This window comes from Anolis sagrei, chromosome 4, assembly GCF_037176765.1.
Source record: "Anolis sagrei isolate rAnoSag1 chromosome 4, rAnoSag1.mat, whole genome shotgun sequence".
Classification (NCBI taxonomy): Eukaryota; Metazoa; Chordata; class Lepidosauria; order Squamata; family Dactyloidae; genus Anolis; species Anolis sagrei.
In genome coordinates this window covers 168,914,119-168,937,593 of record NC_090024.1, presented here as the reverse complement: position 1 = coordinate 168,937,593, position 23,475 = coordinate 168,914,119, and the positions used below count along the sequence as shown (strand labels likewise).

The 23,475-nt window shown below is 41.8% G+C and overlaps 1 protein-coding gene across 1 annotated transcript in view; it reads right to left on the bottom strand.

Annotated features, from left to right (window-relative positions):
* LOC132773987 (cytochrome P450 2J2-like) overlaps positions 1-15,716 on the bottom strand; it is a 34,634-nt gene extending 18,918 nt beyond the window's left edge. The window contains exons 1-5 of the mRNA XM_060773608.2: positions 15,430-15,716; positions 13,248-13,410; positions 9,992-10,141; positions 5,041-5,201; positions 1,677-1,853 (exon numbers count right to left, since the gene is read on the bottom strand). Coding sequence (XP_060629591.2) covers positions 1,677-1,853; positions 5,041-5,201; positions 9,992-10,141; positions 13,248-13,410; positions 15,430-15,630 — 852 coding nt within the window. The 5' untranslated portion in view covers positions 15,631-15,716. The remainder of the gene's footprint in view (positions 1-1,676; positions 1,854-5,040; positions 5,202-9,991; positions 10,142-13,247; positions 13,411-15,429) is intronic.
* Between the last annotated feature and the right edge of the window lie 7,759 nt (positions 15,717-23,475).

Here is a 23,475-nt window from a genome sequence, read left to right as displayed (position 1 = left end):
CAGCAGCTAGGATGCTAACTGGAGCTCATTATCAAGAGAGGTCAACCCTCTTGTTCAAGGAGCTCCACTGGCTGCCATTTATTTTCCGAGCCCAATTCAAGGTGCAGGTGCTCACCCTACAAAGCCCTGAACGGTTTGGGACCACCCTACCTGCTTGACCGCATCTCCATCTACGAACCCACACGCTCGCTCCGGTCATCTGGGGAGGCCCTGCTCGTGATCCCACCTATGTCGCAAGCGCGCTTGGTGGGGACGCGGGACAGAGCCTTCTCCGTGGCGGCCCCCGACTTTGGAATGCCCTTCCAAAAGAGCTCCGTCAGGCCCCTACTCTAGCAGTTTTCAAAAGGAACCTAAAAACTTGGCTGTTCCGATGTGCCTTCGCAGATTAGGAATCCCCATCCCAAGTCCTAGATGCACTTCAGCACAACTAATGTTGCTGCACACCGCACTTTAATCCTACGTTCCTCCTGCCATCTCAGCACTTTTAACCCTGTACCCCATTGCGCTGGCCGAACCAGTTTTAATAGTGTCTTGATGTATTGTTATTGTGGTTACTTTGCTTAATTGTTTTGTTTTGCTTTGCTTATTGTTGTGTTATGTTTTCTATTGTATTGTGTTTTGAGGCTTCGGCCTGTGTAAGCCGCATCGAGTCCTTCGGGAGATGCTAGCGGGGTACAAATAAAGTTAATAATAATAATAATAATAAAATAATATTTGAAGTGTCTTAGATGATGTGTCTGTCCACCTTCACAGTGAATTTGTCTTGCCCACCCTATCAGGATCATTCTAAACACTCTAAATCACGCCACAGTTAATAGATCCAAACTGCTTATAGTAAAGTTTGACTTTTGTAAAGCATTTGACTCAATAAACCATAAATATCTGAATAAAATATGTGAGGCAAGTGGAATGGGGGAAAAATATGCAAAGTAATAAAAGAGATATACAGCGGAAATAAGGCAGTCATAAATGTAAATGGGTTTGATTCGAGACAATTTTTTTTTGTTGTGTCAGGAGCGACCTGAGAAACTGCAAGTTGCTCCTGTTGTGAGAGAATTGGCCGTCTGCAAGGACGTTGCCCAGGGGACGCCCGGATGATTTGATGTTTTATCATCCTTGTGGGAGGCTTCTCTCATGTCCCCGCATGAGGAGCTGGAGCTGATAGAGGGAGCTCATCCGCCTCTCCCCGGATTCGAACCTGTGACCTGTCGGTCTTCAGTCCTGCCGGCACAGGGCTTTAACCCACTGCGCCACCAGGGGCTCCATTCGAGACAAATTAATATTAAGAGTGGAACTAAACAAGGATGCCCACTCTCCCCAATATTATTTGCATTGACCATTGAACCTTTAGCAAATTTAATTAGACAGGACCAAACTATGAAAGGATAGAAGTCGGGAAAATAAGAAAAAAAAATAAACCTTTATGCGGACGACGCCATGATAATTTTAAGTGAGGTGAAAAAGTCGCTAAGTTCACTGGTCAAATTAATAAAGGAATTTGGGGAAATCTCAGAGCTTGAAATTAACTTAGGTAAACAGAAATTCTCCATAAGAATCTAACATCGAAAGAACTAGAAATCACCCAAAGTATTAAACAGTTTTTGATGTTATCTTTTAGAGTTTATTGTTTTGTTATCTGTATGAAGAAATTAATTTTTTTTTAAAAAAATTATTACCTTGGCCATTTCATTTAAGTAAGCATCAATGAAATCTCTTGTTTCAAGTGGATTCCAGTTTTCTTGGTGCTTTTTGATTATTTTTCTCACAAAGTTTTTCAATTGTTCCTGGTTTCTGAAAATAGTTTGATGGGGTCCAGGCAATTGCTTCATGAGAGCTGGAAAAATATTGTACAGCTGGAAGACAAAAACAAAAATTAGATGATGGGCAGGAGAGAAAATAAGGAAACCTCTGGAGAATATTTGATTGCAGTTGTATAGTCAGTTGCAGTGGAATTAGCAGCCAGTAGAGACTATATCAGGTTGTTTTCCTCTTCCATTTCTACACATTTGAAAGATGGGCTGTCATGGACCCCATCAAATGAAGCAGGACTGTTTCCAGTGGTTGCATGTGGGAGTCCAGAAATAAAACGTAATGGTGTAATGCCAGAAAATTTCTGCTACCTAGGCAGCCATCTTTCCACAAAAATCGACATCTATGCTGAAATATAACACTGTCTGAGCTCTGTGAGTGCAGTATTTTGATTGATTACAGAACTATTGTTCTCCCAATTCTGTTGTACACTTTCAAAACATGGACCATCTACAAACATCACTCTCAATTTCTAGAACTATTCCATCAGTGTTGCCTTTGAAAAATCTTGCAAATCTCTTGGGAAGGCAGGCAAACAAATATCAGCATTCTGGAAGAAGCAAACCAGCAATGAAGTGATGATTCTCTGCCATCAATTTAGCTGGACTGTCCATGTTGTCTAAAAGTCCAATCACTGTCCCTCAAAGCAGCTCAAAAAATGAAAAATGGGATGTTGGTAGACAACAAAAGAGATTTAAAGATAGGCTTAAAACTAATCTAAAAATGTTGAATAAATATCAAGAACTGGGAAGCCCTGACCCCAGAGCAGGCATAAGCAAACACGACCCTCTGGATGCTTACACCCAGCCCTCCATTTTTTTTCCATCCATGGTTTGCCATATCCTTATGCCAAAAGGACAAGGGAGGAAGACCTGCAGTGGCTGAGATCCCTCTGGAGTGCTCTCAGTCCACATTCCTTCTTCAGGCCCTCCTCCCATCATAATGGTGGGGTGAGCAGCCCTGTCCTGATGTTGGGAGAAGCCTGGCCCAGGGAAGGAGATAGGTGGTGAGCAAGGTGGCTCCAAAGCCCCCTCAGCTCTTGCCTGTCTTGCTCTTCTTTTGGCATGGGGAGAGGCGAGGGCCTGTCCTAATGATGAGAAAAGACCAGCCCAGGAGAAAGCCCACTCACCCACCACCTCCCCTCCCTTCTTTTGGCATCAGGAGAGGCGTGGCCCCATCCTAATGCTGGGAGAAGCCTGGCCTGGGGAAGGAGGCAGGCAAGGGCCAAGGGAGCTCCAAAGCCTCACCCTCCTCTAGTGACTACAAATGAAAAATAATTTTAACACTATTAATACTGTGGATGAGTGCAGTTTAATAGGGCATCCATGTTAGCAGCACGTGAAAATTGAGAGAAAACTCAAGTTTTCAGAAGTCGGGTAGCACCTGACTTTTGCAAACATAGCAGAGTAGGGATTCAAGTCAGGAGTCGGGTAGCATCCCATTCTTAACTGCAGAAATTGGGGAGGAAGTGGGGATATAATAATCATCATTATCATCATCATCTTTATTTATAGCCTGCCTTTTCTCCCCAAGGGGGACTCAGGGTGGCTTACAGCAAATAAAACACATTGGCAAACATTCAGTGCCAGAAGTACAAATAACCAATCAAAAACAGCTTAAATAAACAAGACATAATATGATCACACTTTTAACATTTTAAATCTTTAAAAATCCTTAAAATTCAACTAAATTTATTAGGACTAATCATGGACCTCATCGCACTAGAGAATGAATCCACTTTAAATCCGGTTGCTGCCTCCTAGAGAATTTTGGCTTTTGTAGTTTAGGGAGAAGCCTTTAACAACCTCATAAAATACAAACCCCAGAATTCAACAGGAGGCAGAAATTGGATTTAAAGTGGATTCATTCTCTAGTGTGATGAAATAGCAAGATGGTACACAGCAGATTAACAAAGGTAGATGTTCAACAAAACAGGTGGAGTGTATATAAAGTGTAATTAGTCCTCCTCTCTATAAACTAAAGTGCAAATGGTATGTTTCTAGAAGTTTTAAAGGAGAGGAGGGAGGGGTCATTTTTTAATTCTGTAGGGAGGGAGTTCCAGAGCCAAGGAGCAATCAGAAGGCCCTCTCTCTCATTCCCTCGTGATGAGAGCCCCATCAACCAGAAATGACGTGGGAAGGCCGACCATCCCAGAAGGCAGGGAAAGATGGTAGGGAATGAAATAAGACAGTTTCTCTGTTTGTCCTGCTTTCCCCTTGCCCTTTTTATATATCATCAAAATCACACACATCAATTTCATAGCCATACTTCCATACAATTGTAATAAATATCTATTTGCTTACATTAATACAGACACCAACACCATATCACAAAAAGAACATTTAACAAGTGCCTTATTAATACAGATTCACTGGCTACTGGTTCATTTCTGAGCACAATTTAAAGTGCACTATGACCTATAACGCCCTATATGGCTTAAATCCAGATTATCCAAAAGAGTGTACCTTCCTATGTGAACTTGCTAGTCTCTTAAATTACATGGGTAAAATCTTTCTCTCAGTCTCATCACAATCACTTGCTCACTTGGTGAAAACGTAGGAGGGAACCTTCTCATGGTGACTCCTGCCCTTTCAAACACCTTTCCATCCTACCTGTTTTCCTGTTGCTGGCAGGCTAAGATGCCTTTGCTTCAGAAGACTTTAATGTATAAAAAGAGAGGTTGCAAAGATGTTTTTCTTTATTTTTTCAACATTTTATATGTTTTAAAATAATTTCAGACTGAGGATTTTAATAGTTTTCAGAACAGAATTGTAAGGTTGGAATTTCCCCCCTCCCTCCTTCATTTCTGATCTTCTTCATGCTCCGCTTCAGGAGAAAGGGGGCGTGCAATGCAATGCAGTACAATACGATTTCCATCCAGGCACACTGCACCCAAATCCATTTATCAATTGAGCCTAGATTTACACTGCCATATAATCCAGATTATCAAAGCAGATAAACCAGATTACCTAATTTGAACTGGATTATATAAATCTACACTGTCATGTGATCCAGTTCAAAGAAGATAATCTGGATTTTATCAGCCAGTGTAGATGGGGCCCCCAAAACACCCATACAATAAATAAAAAATCAGATGGAAAGAGTATATAGAATTAGATAACTGAATGACCCACGAAAGAAGAAAGCAGCCAAATGTTGGGATTACAAAATCTTATCCAGAAGCAGACAGTTTTGACCCTTGCTTCCCATAAGATCACAAGCAGTCCTTACCTGGACCCAAATACTTCGCTGGAGCACTCCTGTTTCATTAATCAAATGCAACAACTTCTGGAATTGACTGTCATGGTAATCAAAGCGGTTCCCAAAAGTGACAGAACAAATGACATTTGAAACAGCATTGTTAATTTGATAGTGTGGGTCAAATGGCTGCCCTGGAAAGAAAAACAATGTTGGCAGAGGAAGAATTGGAATAATTACAGCTTTTATGCTACAAAAATACATCAGAAAACATGGGGAAATTTTATATTGAAACAAGCATGAGTAAATGTATTTTAACTAGCAGTGTGAGGTTGCAGTGTTGATATATTTCTGCAAAAACAACTTCCATACATAAATTAACCTTGTGTGTAAGTGAGGATGGCTTTTGGCCCAGAATTATGGATTTCGCTATGACTTGTGGACGAGTTGGGAGTCATTCTGGGATGAAGAGAAAGAGTCATCACCTCAGCGGCAACTGGTCTTTTCCCCAGGTATTGAAAATTGCCAGAAATTGCTCAGTGGCAGAGAGAGTAAAAGGAAATGTACTTTGGGTTCTCTCAAGGCCAAGCCATGAGATGATTCCTAAGGTACAGTACATACATTGAGTTGTAACTCAGACTTTTTGAGTCAATTTTTGAATAACATTTCTATATTTTTACCTGAGTTTATACAAACTCAGGTTTATTACATGATTCTATTTCAGTCTCATTTTCATTGATAGTGGATATATACAATATTGAGTGACCTTGATATAACACCTCTCTTCATTAGCACAGTTGTGTTGATTTGTGAATCAGTGGTCTGCCTATGCTTGAAACCCTACTGCCATTCCTTAACTTTTTATTTTTATCCCATGTATACCCTGTCCATGACCTGAAATAGAAACCAGGATGACTTCTAGTAATTTCAAATAAGATTAAATTAAAATTTTATTTTAGAAAAGTTTAGAAAGAATTACATAAAAATATTATGTAAACATGATTTTAAAAATTACAAAAAAATACTAAATTAAATTAAAAACAACATACTACACACACTCACATGAACTACTACTAGTACATAATTTAAATTCAGACTTCTAAGGACCTCATCATATGAGGACGGAGCCCAACAGGGCCCTTCACATGACACAGGGCTACTTTCGGCAGGGTTCCGTCCTGGAAGCGTTGTAGGACAGACTCCTGAGAACCAATATATGTTTGTGGGCGGGACATTCTCCAGAATTTTATTCTCAAGCAAATCTCTTTATTGAGGGCCTTTGTGGTGTAGCAGTTTGAATACTGGATTCAGAGACAGCGTTAAAAATCTCTGCTCAGCCATGGAAACCACTGGATGATGTTGGGAAAGTCACATTGTCTCATCCTTAGAGGATGTCAAAGGACAAGAAAACCTGAAAACCTGGCATCTGTACATCAGAAATGAGAAGAAGTCACACAACAGCATAACAATTCTGATAGAATTTGTACAGAGATTGTGCCAAAGTAGCAGATGCTTTCATTGAGGAATATCTTCTTGTTGTTTATTCATTCAGTCACTTTCAACTCTTTGTGACCTCATGGACCAGCCCATGCCAGAGCCCCGTCGGCCATCACCACCCCCAGCTCCTTCAGAGTCAAGCCAGTCACTTCAAGGATAGCATCCATCCATCTTGCCCTTGGTCAGCCCCTCTTCCTTTTTCCTTCCATTTTCCCCAGCATTATTGTTTTCTCTAAGCTTTCTCATTAGGTGGCCAAAGTGCTTCAACTTTGCCTCTACTATCCTTCCCTCCAATGTAGCAGTTGGGCGTTATTTCCTGAAGTATGGACTGGTTGGATCTTCTTGCAGTCCAAAGAACTCTCAGAAATTTCCTCTAATACCACCGTTCAAAAGCATCTATCTTCCTTCGCTCAGCCTTCCTTATGGTCCAGCTCTCACATCCATAAGTTACTATGGGGAATACCGTTGCTTTAACTATGTGGATCTTCCTTGCCAGTGTGATGTCTCTACTCTTCACTATTTTATCGAGATTGGTCATTGCTCTCCTCTCAAGAAGTAAATGTTTTCCGATTTCCTGGCTGCAGTCTGCATCTGCAATAATCTTTGCACCTAGAAATACAAAGTCTGTCACTTCCTCCACATTTTTCCCCTCTATTTTCCAGTTGTCAATCATTCTTGTTGCCATAATCTTGATGTTTTTTATGTTTAACTGCAACCCAACTTTTGCACTTTCTTCTTTCACCTTGATTAGAAGGCTCCTCAGCTCCACCTCACTTATGGCCATCAAAGTGGTGTCATCTGCATACCTAAGGTTGCTAATGTTTCTTCCAGCAATTTTCTCCCCATCCTTGGATTCGTCAAGCCCCGCACATCACATGATGTGTTCTGCATACAAGTTGAATAGGTTGGGTGAGAGTATACAACCATACGCATTTCCCAATCCTGGACCAGTCTGTTATTCCATGGTCAGTTCTTACTGTTGCTACTTGGTCATTATACAGATTCATCAGGAGACAGAAAAGGTGATTTGGTATCCCCATACCACCAAGAACTTGCCACAATTTATTATAATCCACACAGTCAAAGGCTTTAGAATAGTAAATAAAACAGATGTTTTTCTGAAACTCCCTGCCTTTCTCCATTATCCAGCAGATATTGGCAATTTGGTCTCTCGTTCCTCTGCCTTTTCTAAACCCAGCTTGTACATTTGACAGCTCTCTCTCCATGTGCTGCTGGAGTCTTGCAGGATCTTGAGCATTCCCTCACTGGCATGTGAAATAAGTTTCACTGTATGAAAGTTTGAGCAGTCTTTTTGGTATGGGGATGTAAGTTGATTTTTCCAATCTGATGGCCATTCTTGTGTTTTCCATATTTGTTCGTATATGGCATGCATCACCTTGACAGCATTATCTTTCAAGATTTCAAACAGTTCAGTTGGAATCCCATTGTCTTCTGCTGCCTTGTTATTAGCAATGTTTCTTAAGGCCCATTCAACCTCGCCCCTCAGGATGTCTGATTCTAATTCACTCACCACACCATCAAAACTATCCTTGATAATATTATCCTTCCTATACAGATCTTCTGTATAGTCTCACCACCTTCTCTTGATCTCTTCAGCTTCTGTTAGGTCCTTGCTATCTTTGTTTTTTATCATGCCCATTTTCGCCTGAAATTTACCTCCAATGTTTCTAATTTTCTGGAAGAGGTCTCTTGTTCTTCTTATTCTGTTGTCTTCCACTTCCATGCATTGCTTGCATAGTTCAATTTCTTCTTCTGGTAAAGCTCTGGAATTGTGCGTTTAATTGGGTATATCTCCCCCTGTCACTGTTTCCTTTTGCTTTCCTTCTCTCTTGGGCTACTTCCAGTGTCTCAGCAGACAACCATCTTGCCTTCTTAGTTTTCTTTTTCTTTGGGATGTACTTTGTTGCCACCGCTTGAACAATGTCGTGGACTCCTGTCCATAATTCTTCTGGTACTCTATTTATAAACCTGTTCTTCGCCTCCACTGCATATTTGCTAGAAATGTTAGTGAGATCATATCTAACTCGTTTGAGTGTTTTCCCTGATCTCTTCAGACTGATTCTAAATTGTTCAGTAAGAAGTTTGTGATCTGAACTACAGTCAGCCCCAGGTCTTGTTTTCACTGACTGGATGGATGTCTGCCACCTTTGGCTGCAAAGGATGTAGTCAATCTGATTTTGGTGTTGACCATCTGGTGAAGTCCATGTATAAAGCCTTCTTTTAGGTTGTTGGAAGAGAGTGTTCGTGAGCAGTGAGCTTTCCTGGCAAAATTTTATCAGCCTATGTCCTGCTTCATTTTGTTGTTCCAGACCATGCTTGACTGTGATCCCAGTTGTCATTTTACTACCCACCTTAGCATGTAATGAAAATAATGTATTATCCAGTAGGTGCTGCAGATCCTCATAGAACTGATCTACTTCTGCTTTACAGCAGCTGTGGTTGGGGCGTATATTTGGATCACTGTGATGTTAAATAGCTTGCCTTAAAATTGAATTGAGATCATTCTGTCATTTTTTTTATTACACCCAAGCACTGCTTTAGTGACTTTATTATTAATTATGAAGGCTACTCCATTTCTTCGGTGTTCCTCTTGTCCGCAGTAGTAGATCTGGTAGTCATCTGATGTGAAGTGGCCTATTCCAGTCCATTTCAGTTCGCTGACCCCCAGAATGTCTATCTTTAGTCTTGACATCTCACCAATAACAACATCCAGTTTGCCCTGGCTCATAGATCTTACATTCCAGGTTCCTATGGTGTGTTGATCTTTAGAGCATCGGATTTGTTGTTTACCTCCAGCACCATCGGCCACTAACCTTCCTTTCGGCTTTGAACTAGCTGCATCATCACATCTGGTGCTGGTTGAATTTATCCTCTGCTCCTCCCCAGTAGCATTTTGACCATCTTCTGACCTGGGGGCCCCATCTCCCAATGGCATACCGACATATCTCTGGTTGTACCGATCCATTTAGTTTTCTTGGCAAAAATACTGGGGTGGGTTGCCATTACCTTCTCCAGGGATCGACATTTGGTCTGACCTCTCTGCCGTGACCATCCCGTCTTGGGTGTCCCTTCACAGTTTCGTTCATGGCATCATTGAGATGCTCAAGCTCCTGCACCATGACAAGGCAGTGATCCTTTGCTGGAGCAATATCATCAATACTTACGAATGGACTCTTGCTTTCCCAGCAGCATCTGTAAATTAAAACTACATGGGCAGAGATACAACTTTTTAGTATCCCCCCCTCCCACACACACAAGATTCTTAAAAAACATTACAGGATGTTTGTGTGCTCCATATTATTTTTTCTTATTATTTTTAATACACTAAAGGTATATACACCTTACGTCGTATGTGCCAGAGTACAGATTTCTACTTATTTTCTGTAATAGCCTCATAGCTCAGGAAAAGCTACATTTCCTCAATGAAGGATCGTTGAATTTTTAAGCATGGCTAATGTATTGTTACCTTTCTCATTTTCAATAGCACCTGTGAGGAACCTGCTCTCTTCCTGTATTCGTTCTTCTAAGCTTCTTTTGCCCAAACCAAAGTTTCTTAGTGTTGACAAGGCAAATCGTCTTTGTTGTTTCCAGGGAAGTCCATTAGACATGACCAACCCTTAAAGGGAAAAGTTAACATAACATCACTAAGCACTCTAATAAATTCCTGTAAATTTTTAAAATAACAAAATAATATTAGCCAGAAACCCTGCATAGTTAATTGTACATCTTATATACTTGAATAAGGAGGATTCCTGTACTCTTTATACCAGTGCATGCCTGGCCTGCAACAGACAAGCTTGAAAGCTTTACCCTCTAAACCTGTAAAAGCCACCAAAATATCCTTGAATGACCACTGAATAAAGCACTGAATGGGATGGGAGAAAACAACAAAGAAAAACATTTGGACAGATCTATTATTTAATTATTTATTTTACCTGTAGGGCATCAGGGGGAATCCATGGGGGCAAAAGAAATGGCCATGTGGGCCAGATGGAGCCACAATTTGCTAAAACTTGTTAAACATAGGTACCTGGGAAATAGTGAATTTGCTTCTGTGTTGAGCATTTACGGTTAAATAGCATGACAAATTCTTTCGGTGCTGCTAGGGAATTGTTTTGTTTTTTCACAATGAGCTGGTAGTGAAATTAAAATGTGTTGCTTCCATAGGTGCTTTCTTCCTGTTTTAACAGATATCTGTCTGTACTGAATCTATACTGTAAAGTTAATTCAGTTTGACAGCACATTAACTGACATGGATCAGAGCTATGGAATCACCTAAGTTGTAGTTTGTTGACAAGCCACCAATATTTGGCAGAGCAGGTTAAAGACCTTGCATTTCAGCTCCATTAAACTCCATAAGGCATTTTTATATTAGGTCATATGGCAATCTAGGTGTTTATCAGGACATGCATGGAGGGACTTGGCAATGTATTGTTGAAGGCTTTCATGGCTGAGAATCACTGGGTTTTTGTAAGTTTTTTGGGCTGTATGGTCATCTTCCAGAAGCATTCTCTCCTGGAACATGACCACACAGTCCGAAGTAATTACAACAACCCAGACTTGGCAAAGTGAAATGCATGTCGGGATAGTAACCTTCTAAGTCAAATGGCATATAACTGATTCACTGTATCTGCTTACTCGTTATAAAGACAATCCCTAAAGGCTTTTGTGAAACACAGGCATTCAAGGGTAAAGCTATAATCTTTTCTTAAACAAGTCTTAACTGCATTAAGTATTTATAGCTCTATCTACACTGTCATATAGTCCATTTTGAACTGCATTATAATGGTCAGTGTAGACTCATATAATGCAGAATAAACTGCATTGAACTGGGTTTTATGAGTTCAATGCAGTTAATCTGCATTATGAAACAGGATTATATGGCAGTGTAGATGGGTCCTCTCTCTTACCTTTAGTAGAATTAGCATTTTAGGGTAGAATTTTAGGGTAGCATTTCAGAGCTTATCAGGAAGGGCTCATCATTGCCTTCTACATGATTCTAATTTAGCTTTTTTATTCTCTTTGGAAACCCATTTAGTGCCTTTGTAACCCAATCAAATATCTGTATCCTGCATATTTGTTTGACTCTTGAGTCTAGTGCAGTGGTCCCCAACCTATGGTCCATGGGCCACCAGTGGTGCCCAAGAACTAAAATATGGTCTGTGTCCTCACTGTTACCACACTGTTGCAATGAAAGTCTTGCAAAACCCTCTTACTGCCGAGTCAACAGGAGTGTCGGGAGGGAAGAGGATGACTATCCACAAAAGGCATGACAGCAAGCCTCCTGAATGCTGCTTGTCCTCATCTTCCCTTCCCCTGAGCACAGCTATTCCATGTGGTGCCTGGAAGCAGGGTCGCCTTGTGTCTTTGATTTTAGGCCTGTTTCTGGGGTTATTTGGGGTGCTGATTCAGAAAATGGCATGGGATAGACTACATCAGATCTAGAATATTAAATATGGTTTTCTGTGGGTGAACAGATGGCAACTACTGGATGGTATACATTCTATATCAGAATCTAGAGCTGATCCAATTCAATTTTCTAAATCATCACCCCCAAATAACCAAACCAAATCTAAAATTGACCAAAAACTGATTTGTAATCTTTTTGGTACTATCTTTGAGAGTGGTCCCTGGTTTAAATAGTCCCTGATCAAAAAGAAGGTAGAGAACCACTGGTCTAGTGTATACCCCACCTTCTGCAGACATCCTACCACCCATTCTCTTATATAATTACTTGCATGATAACCTGAGATAATTCTTTGTGCTTTTGGCTTACTTTAAGAAACACCTGACATTCTTTACTTATCTGAAAAATTTAAAAGTTATAGTCTTTTATGTACCTATAGTCTTTTATGCTACCTATCCGACCGTATCTCAGCCTATGAACCCACCAGGACTTTGAGATCTTCCGCGGAGGCCCTGCTCTCGATCCCGCCAGCTTCACAAGCACGGCTGGCGGGGACGAGAGATAGGGCCTTCTCGGTGGTGGCTCCCCGGCTGTGGAACGCCCTTCCCACAGACATTAGATTAGCACCATCTCTAAAGGTATTCTGCAAAAAAGTAAAGACCTGGTTATTTGTGCAGGCGTTCGAATAATTTAGTGCAATGATTGGTAATGACATAGGAATGGAACAATGGATGACGAATCTGGATCGTGTTTTTTAGTGATGAGATGCTAGTGAATGGTTATTATAGTAATTGTGTACTAACTGTGTATTAGATTAGGTTTATATTGGTGCATTGAATTTTGCTGTTTCCTGTGTGCTGTGAACCGCTGTGAGTCGCCTCCGGGCTGAGAACAGCGGTATAGAAGTAAAGTAAGTAAATAAATAATAAATAATAATATTCTAAGATGGGAAAATGGGCAAACACTGTCATTAATCATAGGTTCTTATTTAAAAATATAAAAATACTTTGTTTATGCGCTGGATAAGGAGTTGTAAACTAAAATTATTCAAGACCTGTAACATAACTACTGTTTATTCTCAAAATGCTGGCACTATATACTAAATTGTTTAGAAACAGCCATTTGGAGATTTTAGGTTGGTGTATTCCTACAAAAACAACTCTGATTTATGGATGGATGTAATACAAACTATAATCGAAGCACTGCCCTTCAGTATTTAATCTGGTGAATTAATTTAAAGATGGTTCCCCATTAGGAAAGATCCTTTGTAAAAATTAAAAAATGAAAGAGGAATACTTTAGGAAAAAACACTCACCAAATGCCTTAGAAAAGTCATATATAATAGGGAATTTTGGTCGATCTAGAAAGTTTTCACCTTGATGGATAAGAGCTTCCTTCACCAGTTCCAGTCCACTTACAATTACAAACTGAAGGTTTCCTAACTGCAAGCTGAAGACATTGCCATATATGTCTGTAAGCTGCAAGGAGAATGGAGCAGAATGTAATAGAGATGATAAATACTGATGACTTCCTGTTGAAGAAAGATGTTATGAACTTTTGGTCATTCCAGAGGGAGGAGGTGTTGATTCCCTCATGCATGACCAAAATCATTTATGACCCACCATTCTTCTGTGTGGATTAAATAGTCATTTAGTGGTCAGTGAATACCAGAGGATTCAATTATGACAAAAACAGCCTTCAAAACCTCTTGGGGATTATCTGAAAGTCCCAAAAGGTGACATAATCATTGGCATTTGGCCATTTAGACTTGGTTAAATAATTTTCCAAAGCTGTTAATTTTTCTTCTGGCTCTAAGCAGAGGAAAGTGCATCATGCAAAATGAAAGTTGTATTGCTTTTGTCCAAGTGGAACACTCCAAGATGCCTCATAATGCAGAATCTCAGCTTCTTTATAAATTTATGTGCTTGGTTCTCATGAAGTGCTTGAATGAGGGAGTTTGTAGAATCAAGGACATCAAAAGAATCTTGGAGGTCATTTATGTTTAGCTAACCTACCACTTTGGAGAAATTCTTGAATGTTCTCAAAGTATGGTTACTCAGATTTGTCTGTAGAATAGAGAAGCCAGTTCTTTCTGTAAGCATTAATTCCATCAATGAAATATTCTTATGATTGAACATTTTTCTCATTTTACATGAAACCTTATCTCCTGTTAATTACATACATTAGATTTAATCATCACTTCTGGGACAAAAGAAAACAAATGTTACCTTCCCCTGTTCTCTCTACCACCACCATCACTGAATTAAAATGTAATATTCCCTTAGTTTGTGTATCCTATTTATTTATTTATTTACTCTATTTCTATATTGCTTTTCTCAGCCCTTAGGCGACTCAAAGCGGTTTACATAATACAAATTATCACAAGACAATATCATAGGCAGATTAAAACACATTATACATTCTACATAACAATCAATATCAAAAGACAATCATTATCATAATCATAGCGCCTCAACAACAAATCAGAATCCATTCTCGTAATCCTTTGTTCCATATTCCTATGTTCGATTCCACCGTGTTCCTATATTCCATTGCACTGATTAGCCAAACGCTTGTTCAAAGAGCCAGGTCTTCACCTTCCTCCGGAACGCCAACAGCGAAGGGGCCTGTCTGATGTCTGCAGGTAGGGCATTCCACAGCCAAGGGGCCACCACCGAGAAGGCCCTGTCTCTCGTCCCCGCCAGGTGCACCTGTGATGCAGGCGGGACCGAGAGCAGGGCCTCCCCAGATGATCTTAATGTCCTGGTTGGTTCATAGGTGGAGATGCGTTCGGAGAGGTAAGTAGGGCCGGAACCATTTAGGGCTTTATAGGCTAACGCCAGCACTTTAAATTGTGCCCGGTAGCAAATTGGCAGCCAGTGGAGCTGGCGCAACAGAGGAGTGCTATGCTCCCTGAGAGCCGCTCCTGTTAGTAATCTGGCTGCCGAGCGCTGGACCATTTGAAGCTTCTGAGCAGTCTTCAAGGGCTAAAGGAGTATATAGTCGGTATGTCTACTTCCTTTCTCTGAATTGCTCTGTGGTATACTCTTTCTCGTTGTGAATGAAATAACTTTAAAATGAAGCTTTTAAATGCTTCTTCAAGTGGTCATGACAAATGTTCCAAATTTCTGTCTTTTTTATCTGCCCTTCTATGAACTTGTGCCATTCCTTTTAAAGTACAGAACCCAGAACTTGGCTTTTGATTGTTTCATTATAAAATGAGAAATGAGCAGCAGGAGAAAAGAAAACTACATTGCAGCAAGATTGACTGAATAAAGGAATCTGCAGCCCTAATATTGTGAGAACCAAACACTGCAGTTAATAACAGTATCTTTGGAAGGGCTGTTATTCATAGGGTCATTATACACCAAAGCCTACTTGACAGCACAAACCAACATGTAGCAATATTCAGAACTATTTCAATAGTGGAGATGCCTTCAGGTGGGCTTAAAGGAGATAGGCACTATCTGGGTGCTCAGTGTGGTTTTCCTACTTACCTTTTGTGTAGAGAAATGAGGCTTAGTGGCATCAAGATGAAGCAGATTACCCAGAAAAGGAAGAGGCATGGGCCCTGGAGGGAAGTCCCTGGAACGTCTCCGTCTTACATAGTCAGCAACCATAAGAAATGTAGCAAAGAACACAAGAGCAATCTTCAGGGATAAAGACTTCCACAAGACAGCAAAGCAATGGAACAACATTATCGGACTCAATTAATCTTGTCAAGCTGGGACTGACTGATGTCTCTCTTAGTCAGCTTGCCTGATTTCTCAACACTGTTCAAACAAACGAGGTCAAAGTTCAAATGCCACAGATCAATATAGCACAAATACAAATGTAATTGAGAATGTCTAACTAGGAGTTTGACATATGAAAAGGGATTTTCTGTTTTTAGTATGTTGAAGAGAGAGGGGAGAGAAGGCTTTTTTGTGGTTGGATGTTCTTCTTTCTACTTTACAGCTTCAACAGTGATCTTTCAAACTTAATTAATAAAGCAGGTTGTTCCAAGATCCAAATAATGGCCTGCTGTTATAGTTGCATTATAATGTTGTTTTCAGTTTCCCATTTCTAAAAAAAAAATTACTTGCATTTTTTTAAAAAAACTACCTTGATCTTGCATTAGTTTGTTGGAACTGTACCTAAACTTCCTCCCATAGGAAGAAACAATTTTTTTTCTGCATCCAACCACAGAAATATGACCCAGTGCACCATGTGGCCCTATCTTCCCTGTGAGTCTATGCCTTTAGAAAGAGTACACCAAAAGCCAATTGGTTAACTATGCAAGGAGAGTGATTTTGGCACAAAGTCACTTTGTTTTGCAACACTCTTCAAAGAACATATATTTGCATAATAAGAATTCATGCCTGCATATACCACAAACAGGGCACCTGTGTGAAGGAGCTTCTGTCCACCAGTGCCTTAGTGCTCACATCAGGGCAGAAGGCAACAAGGGAAGGCATGGTAGAAGTCATGATTTGACACATGTGATTTTCCTCTCCCACCATTTAGTGAAATTACACATTTTTGTTGTAATGTGATCTTATTGTGCCTTTTTAGTGGTGAACAAGAAGTGATTACAGTACAACTGTGTCGATGGGAGGATAACTCCCAAGACCTCCTTTGGATACCTGTAAATAATATTAACCCTATATTTTCACTGTATTGGGCAGGAAGCATAACAAAGAATCAAACTGGACAACCTAGTGCAGCCCACAAACATGGATACGGATGCTATATTTTGTTTTTTGCAACCAGTTGCCTTTATAAGCTGATCTCTCCAGTCTGAAAGCTGCAAGCATTCTTCTTGTCATTTTCAAGAAATGATTAATAACACATGTTAATGATTAACTGGTATTCCAGATGGGCATTTGTTACAAGATTATTGTAAACATTAAATCACACTCTTGAAGTATCAGTTGTCAGGTCTCGATTACAGGTAATTTTTTTGCCCTACTATATTATAAAATATGGCAATTTTGCTTAACAACTGCAGATAAGAGCTTGAATCATGAAGAGTTTCTCTTCTTCTCAGCTTGGTGGACTCAAAATAATGTGAAGCTACAGTTCAGAGTTTTCATTTTATTAACACTGACCTAAAATATGAGGTTTTTTAAACTGCAGTATTACTTCCATCCAGCTATTCTTGTTGCTGTTATATCACAGTGTGGGCCTATCCAAGTCTACTCATATGTTAGTCCTACTAAATTCAGTAGAACTTGATTCCAAGTAAGGACCTCATCACATTGACTTCAGAAAGCATCCTAGGACACTTCTAAGACGGACTTGCTGGAGGCCATCATACAATACATGGACACTTCCAGTGGGTTGCTGGAAGCATCCTAGGATGCTGCCTAGAGAACATGGGAGACTTCCCGTGTTCTCATTAGATAGAATGGGGACAGCAGGGGGTAAGGGGAGCAGGGCAGTGACACTTTCTTCTGTGTAATGGAGAAAGCAGATTGCGATGTGGGGATTGGGGCAACTGTTTCTCCCATTGCCCCACTGATTCACCACACTGCCTGTCAAATTCCTCTCAGAATTATTGCTAAAACAGCCACTCGCCATCTCATAGTCAAAAGGCAGTCCAGTCATACACAGTAGTCAGTTCAAACAAGGGTGAAGCATGGGAGTATAACTTTCCAATAACTGCAATACCAAGCAATCTAACCAAACACAGAAGCTGTAAACTAAAATGTATTCCACTCACCAAAATCAAGATTCCATCAAAACTTCACCAGCAGAGGTTCCAGCTGTAAGTTATACCAACATTATTCCCAAGCAATCTCACCAAACACAGAAACCATAATCCGAAATGTAATCCACTCACCAAAATAAAAACTTCAATAGCAGAGGTTCCCATTGTAATAGTTATACCAGCATGACTCCCAACCGCTAACTGATCCAGACTCCCACTACATATGCCACTTCCTAAGTGCTTTTGCCTGTTGCCCCTCTTCCGATCCAACAGATTAGATCTCCCCAGTTGAATAGCATAGTACTTAGTGCAGCCCAGCTGGAATACTTAGCTCCTGTTCTGTTTCCTGAAGCTCCTGATCCTGTCCTGACTCTGTATCCCTACTTCCTTGAGGTTGCTGTAAGTTCTCAGTGTCAGGCTGCTCTATGTTTGCCTTTGATTCAGATGCTGGTGAAAATCCCTTTCATCTTCATCCTTCTCACAAGCCCTGCCTGGCAAAGCCCCTGCTGTCACCTGGCTTCAGGACCTAAATGTGTTTAGGTTTACAGCTAAGCATGGGACTGACAGAGCATGCAGTCCTTCTGTTTTTCAGCATTTTCTGTATGTGTTGGTTATGCCTGATTTTTCATTTGGTTCTGTTCTAATATCTGTACTCCTTGTGTGTGTAACTGCTATTTGAACTTTTTCCTTAGTCTGCATTTTCAAGGAGAAACCATTAATGAGGAGTTTGTGGTAGTGGTAAATGATAGGATAATTTTATATTTTCTTAGAATCAATTAATGCAATGAGTAGCTATTCATAAGTATAAGAAGATTTCCTAGTAATTTTTATTAGTAATACACTATGTACGATTTCTACAAGAACAAGAAAGTCAGACATCAATGCCCATGTTGATCTCAAGTAGTTGTCACCAGGTCCTTGAAAAGAAATTAAATTCATTATGATTTACTGGTTTTGTTAAGATGCTGTAACAACCAGCCTAAGACCTAACAGGTAGGTGTTGCCAGATAAATACTTACCTCTGTGTTACTCTTCCTAACCAAGTTTCCCAAATCCCAGGAGACCCATTTTTGGCTAAGAAATGAGTGATAATATTTTTCCTGTCTTTATCCAGGGCAGAGTTTGCTAAGGATATATCTAAAAATCAAGACTTCATTTTAATTACCATATCAGCACAAATCTAATGCTCACCTTTTAAGGCTAAATTACATGGCCCAAAGTGAGGTGCACATTAGAACTCACTAGTCTCAACTTGATAAAGAGCCATGGCTTTCCAATTGGCCTCATTCACTCAGGATTTCAAAAATCTCATGAATGAGGCCAATTGGGTAGCATTGGCCTGACAGACAAACATGGCATCCCTTTACCCTTTGGTTATTCTAAGGCAGGCAGTGGAACAGCTGACAGGAAAGGAGAAGCCATGCCTTACATTTGACCAAAAATGTTTCCTTTCTTTTTTTGCACTACGCACTTATGGTATATTATACTTGAGTAAATACAGTATATTGACTATAAGTGTGATAATTACTGCAGATTTGCAAACCAGGAACAGATGCACAGGCTATACAGCTGAACAGTCATATGCAATTGTTTCTCAACATAATACAATATTACAAGTGTGCTATGATACATTTGTAACTGGACCTAGCAACTCCAGATGCAATAGTCTTTGTGGTTTTTGCCTAATTGGTATAGCACAGGTGTTCAACTGTCCATATTTCAAACCACTTTTTTGACTAATAAGAATCAATAGCAGTACCATATTTGGATCACCAGCATATGTTTAGCTAACAAGCTAAAGTAAAGAGAAATTGTTCTTCAGTTCTGAAATAGTTGTGTTTTTGAAAAACAAATATACGAATTATCCTAAACTATGGATTAAACATATTGTATTTCACTTAATACAAAATATTTGTTCCAGGTGGTGTGTAATTTATTTATTTATTTATTTATTTGGTACACTTGTATACCGCTAATATCTCAGCCTATACGGCGACTCATTGCGGTTTACAGCATATTTAAAACTACAATATTCCAATTTAAAATATAAAATTAAAATATAAAATACATACATATACATACATAGTATTGGGCCACCAATACAGACCAGAACATCTCATAATTAAAGTCACAATCCAATTCGTTGTCCGAGATTGCTAATCCATGATCAAAACATCATCACGTCGGGTTAGCCGAAAACTTGCTGGAACATCCAAGTTTTCAGTTTTTTCCGAAATGCCATTAGCGAGGTGGCTGATCTTATTTCAGTAGGGAGGGCATTCCAAAGCTGCGGGGCCACCACAGAAAAGGCCCTATCTCTCGTACCCGCGAGCCGCACCTGTGAAGCAGGCGGGATGGAGAGAAGGGCCTCTCCCGAAGATCTTAGGGTCCTGGTGGGCTGATAGGCGGAGATGCGTTCGGATAGGTATGTAGGACCAGAACCGTTTAGGGCTTTAAAGGTCAAAGCCAGCACTTTGAATTGGGCTCGGTAGCTAATCGGTAGCCAGTGGAGCTGGTACAGCAGGGGAGTTGTATGCTCCCTGCGCCCTGCTCCTGTTAATACCATGGCTGCCGCCCGTTGGACTAGTTGGAGCTTCCGGGCCGTCTTCAAAGGCAACCCCACGTAGAGAGCGTTGCAGTAGTCAAGGCGGGATGTAACCAGAGCGTGGACTACCGTGGCCAAGTCAGACTTCCCAAGGTACGGTCGCAGTTGGCGCACGAGTCTTAACTGTGCGAATGCTCCCCTGGTCACCGCCAAAACCTGGGGATCCAGGCTCAGCGATGAGTCCAGGATCACACCCAAACTGCGAACCTGTGTCTTCAGGGGGAGTGCGACCCCGTCTAACACAGGCTGTAACCCTATACCCTGTTCGGCCCTGCGACTGACCAGGAGTACCTCTGTCTTGTCTGGATTCAATTTCAATTTGTTCGCCCCCATCCAGACCGTCACAGCAGCCAAGCACCGGTTCAGGACTTCGACAGCCTCCTTAGTAGCGGGTGGAAAGGAGTGACAGAGCTGGACATCATCTGCGTACAGATGACACCGCACCCCGAAACTCCGGATGATCTCGCCCAGCGGCTTCATGTAGATGTTGAACAACATGGGGGACAGTATTGAACCCTGAGGAACCCCACAAAACAAAGGTTGTGAGGTAGAACAGGAGTCCCCCAGTAACACCTTCTGAGACCGACCCTCGAGGAATGACCGGAGCCACTGCAGAGCAGTACCTCCGAGACCCATTCCTGCGAGGCGTCCCAGAAGGATACCGTGGTCGACGGTATCGAAGGCCGCTGAGAGGTCGAGTAGCACCAACAGGGACACACTCCCCCTGTCGAGCTCCCGACGGAGATCATCCACTAAGGCGACCAAGGCTGTCTCGGTACCATGTCCCGGCCTAAAGCCAGACTGTGCCGGATCTAGATAATCCGTGTCTACCAAGAATGCCTGGAGTTGTGAGGCCACCACACGTTCCATGACTTTGCCCAAAAAGGGAAGATTGGAAACAGGCCGATAGTTTACCAATTGAGTGGGGTCCAGTGATGGTTTCTTCAACAGCGGTTTTATCACAGCTTGCTTTAAGCTGGCTGGAAAAATGCCTTCCCGAAGGGAGGCATTAACCACCACCTTAACCCACTCGGCCAATCCCCCTCTGGCCTCCTTTAGAAGCCAGGATGGGCAGGGGTCTAGGATGCATGTGGTAGCTCTCATTCCTCCAAGCACCTTGTCCACATCCTCGGTTTGAACCAATTGAAAAGAATCCATCAAAATTGGACAAGCAGATGCTCGTGTTACATCCTCAGAGACTGCCGTTAATGTGGTGTCCAGTCCAGAGCGGATCAAAGCGACTTTGTCTGCAAAGAACTGAGCAAAAGCTTCACAGCGAGCTGCCGAGTCATCAGGGCACCCATCCTGAATGGTGGGTTTTAATAGGCCTCTGACAACTCGGAACAGTTCAGCCGGACGGTTCTTTGCAGACGCAATAGTGGCCGCAAAGAAAGTTTTCTTTGCGGCTCTTATTGCCGCGGCATATGACCTTAAAAAGGACACAAACCGTGTTCGGTTTGGCTCGCTCGGATCCGAACGCCACACGCTCTCTAGTTCCCTCTTCTTTCGCTTCAACACCGCCAGCTCCTCAGTAAACCAAGGGGCTGGTTTAGTTCGGCTACTTGAGAGGGGACGTTCTGGAGCGATCGTGTCTATTGCCCTAGTCATCTCCCCATTCCAGAGAGTGACCAGGGCATCAACAGGATCACCAACCGAGGTGGCGGGGAAATCCCCAAGAGCCATCAGGAATCCTTCCGGATCCATAAGCCTCCTGGGGCGGACCAATTTAATGGGTCCTCCACCTCTGCAGAGGTTAGGGGGTGCAGTAAGTCTAAAGCTGACCAGGTGGTGGTCGGTCCATGGCAACGGAGAGATGGATAACTCCTCAACACCGCCACCTTCCTCCCATCCCTGACAGAAAACCAAGTCCAATGTGTGTCCAGCACTGTGGGTGGGGCCAGATACTTGTTGGGACAGCCCCATGGTCGCCATGGTAGACATGAAGTCCTGAGCCGCTCCCGTTAGGGCAGCCTCGGCGTGGACGTTGAAGTCCCCCAGCACAAGCAGCCGTTGGGACTCCAATGCCAGGTCCGAGACTACCCCCGCTAGCTCAGGTAGGGAGACTGTAGTGCAGCGAGGTGGACGGTACACTAACAGAATCCCTAATCTGTCCCGGTCACCCACCCTCAGGTGGACGCATTCAAAATTTGTTGACTGCGGGATGGGGGTCCTGGTCAGAGAAATGGAATCTCTGTAGACTACTGCAACTCCGCCTCCCCGCCCTCCGGATCTCGGTTGGTGCTGCACAGAGAACCCGGGTGGACAAAGCTGGGTCAAATTTACACCTCCCGCTTCGTCCAGCCAGGTCTCTGTGATGCACGCCAGATCTGCCCGTTCATCCAGAATTAAGTCCTGGATGAAAGTTGTTTTACCGTTGACAGATCTGGCGTTCAACAGCACCACTTTCAATCCAGAGGGACCGCCATCCTGGTTACACCTACTTACCGTATCAGGAGACCGATTTGGAATTACTAATGTTGTTCTACGTTCCCTAGGCCGAATTAAAGGTCTCCCTTTCCCGTATCTCCCCTTCCCCACCACGACTTCTATGGGGACTCCTCGGTTAACGGAAGCCTCTCCCTCCTCCATGACGCATTTGATACCTATAATAATAAACCAAGGATCATTGCGGTTTGCATGCCATGTTACAATTTCAGTTTGCCATGGCTTTGTTTTCCAAGTGTTCCCCGGTCCTGTTGAATTATATTCGAGTTCCCCCGTGCTATTCCATTTCTTATGACCCACATATGCAATTAGCAACCAAATTAACAGATGCCAAGGAGTGGGTGGTAACATGGGTAGTAGTTGTTAAGCACAGTCAGGGGCAAGAATAAGCTCTTGGAGTACAGATGGAGACTTATTCAGCACAACACAGTAGAACAACAATTAAATGCGATGGCTTGACAGTTAACCCAAGGTGTTAGATAAGGTGCGTCATGGAGGCCTGATTCAACACTGGATGTATCAAATCAATTATCAAATCAATTAAAGTGCTATAGTTGGTTAAGTGCCACAAAAAGGTAATTTAAAGTGCTAATGGCATAAAGTGCTAAGATCACAACAATTAATAAAATACTCGATGTAGCCAACTGGTCATGGAGTCAAAATTAGTTAGCAACCATCAGGAGCAGTCAGCACAATTAAGATGATCAGCATAGATTCCGATAGTAGTCAATAAAAGCAGAGATGATTAGCACCATCAGAGATGATTAACACACTCAATAAATGGTTGACAAAATTAAAAGG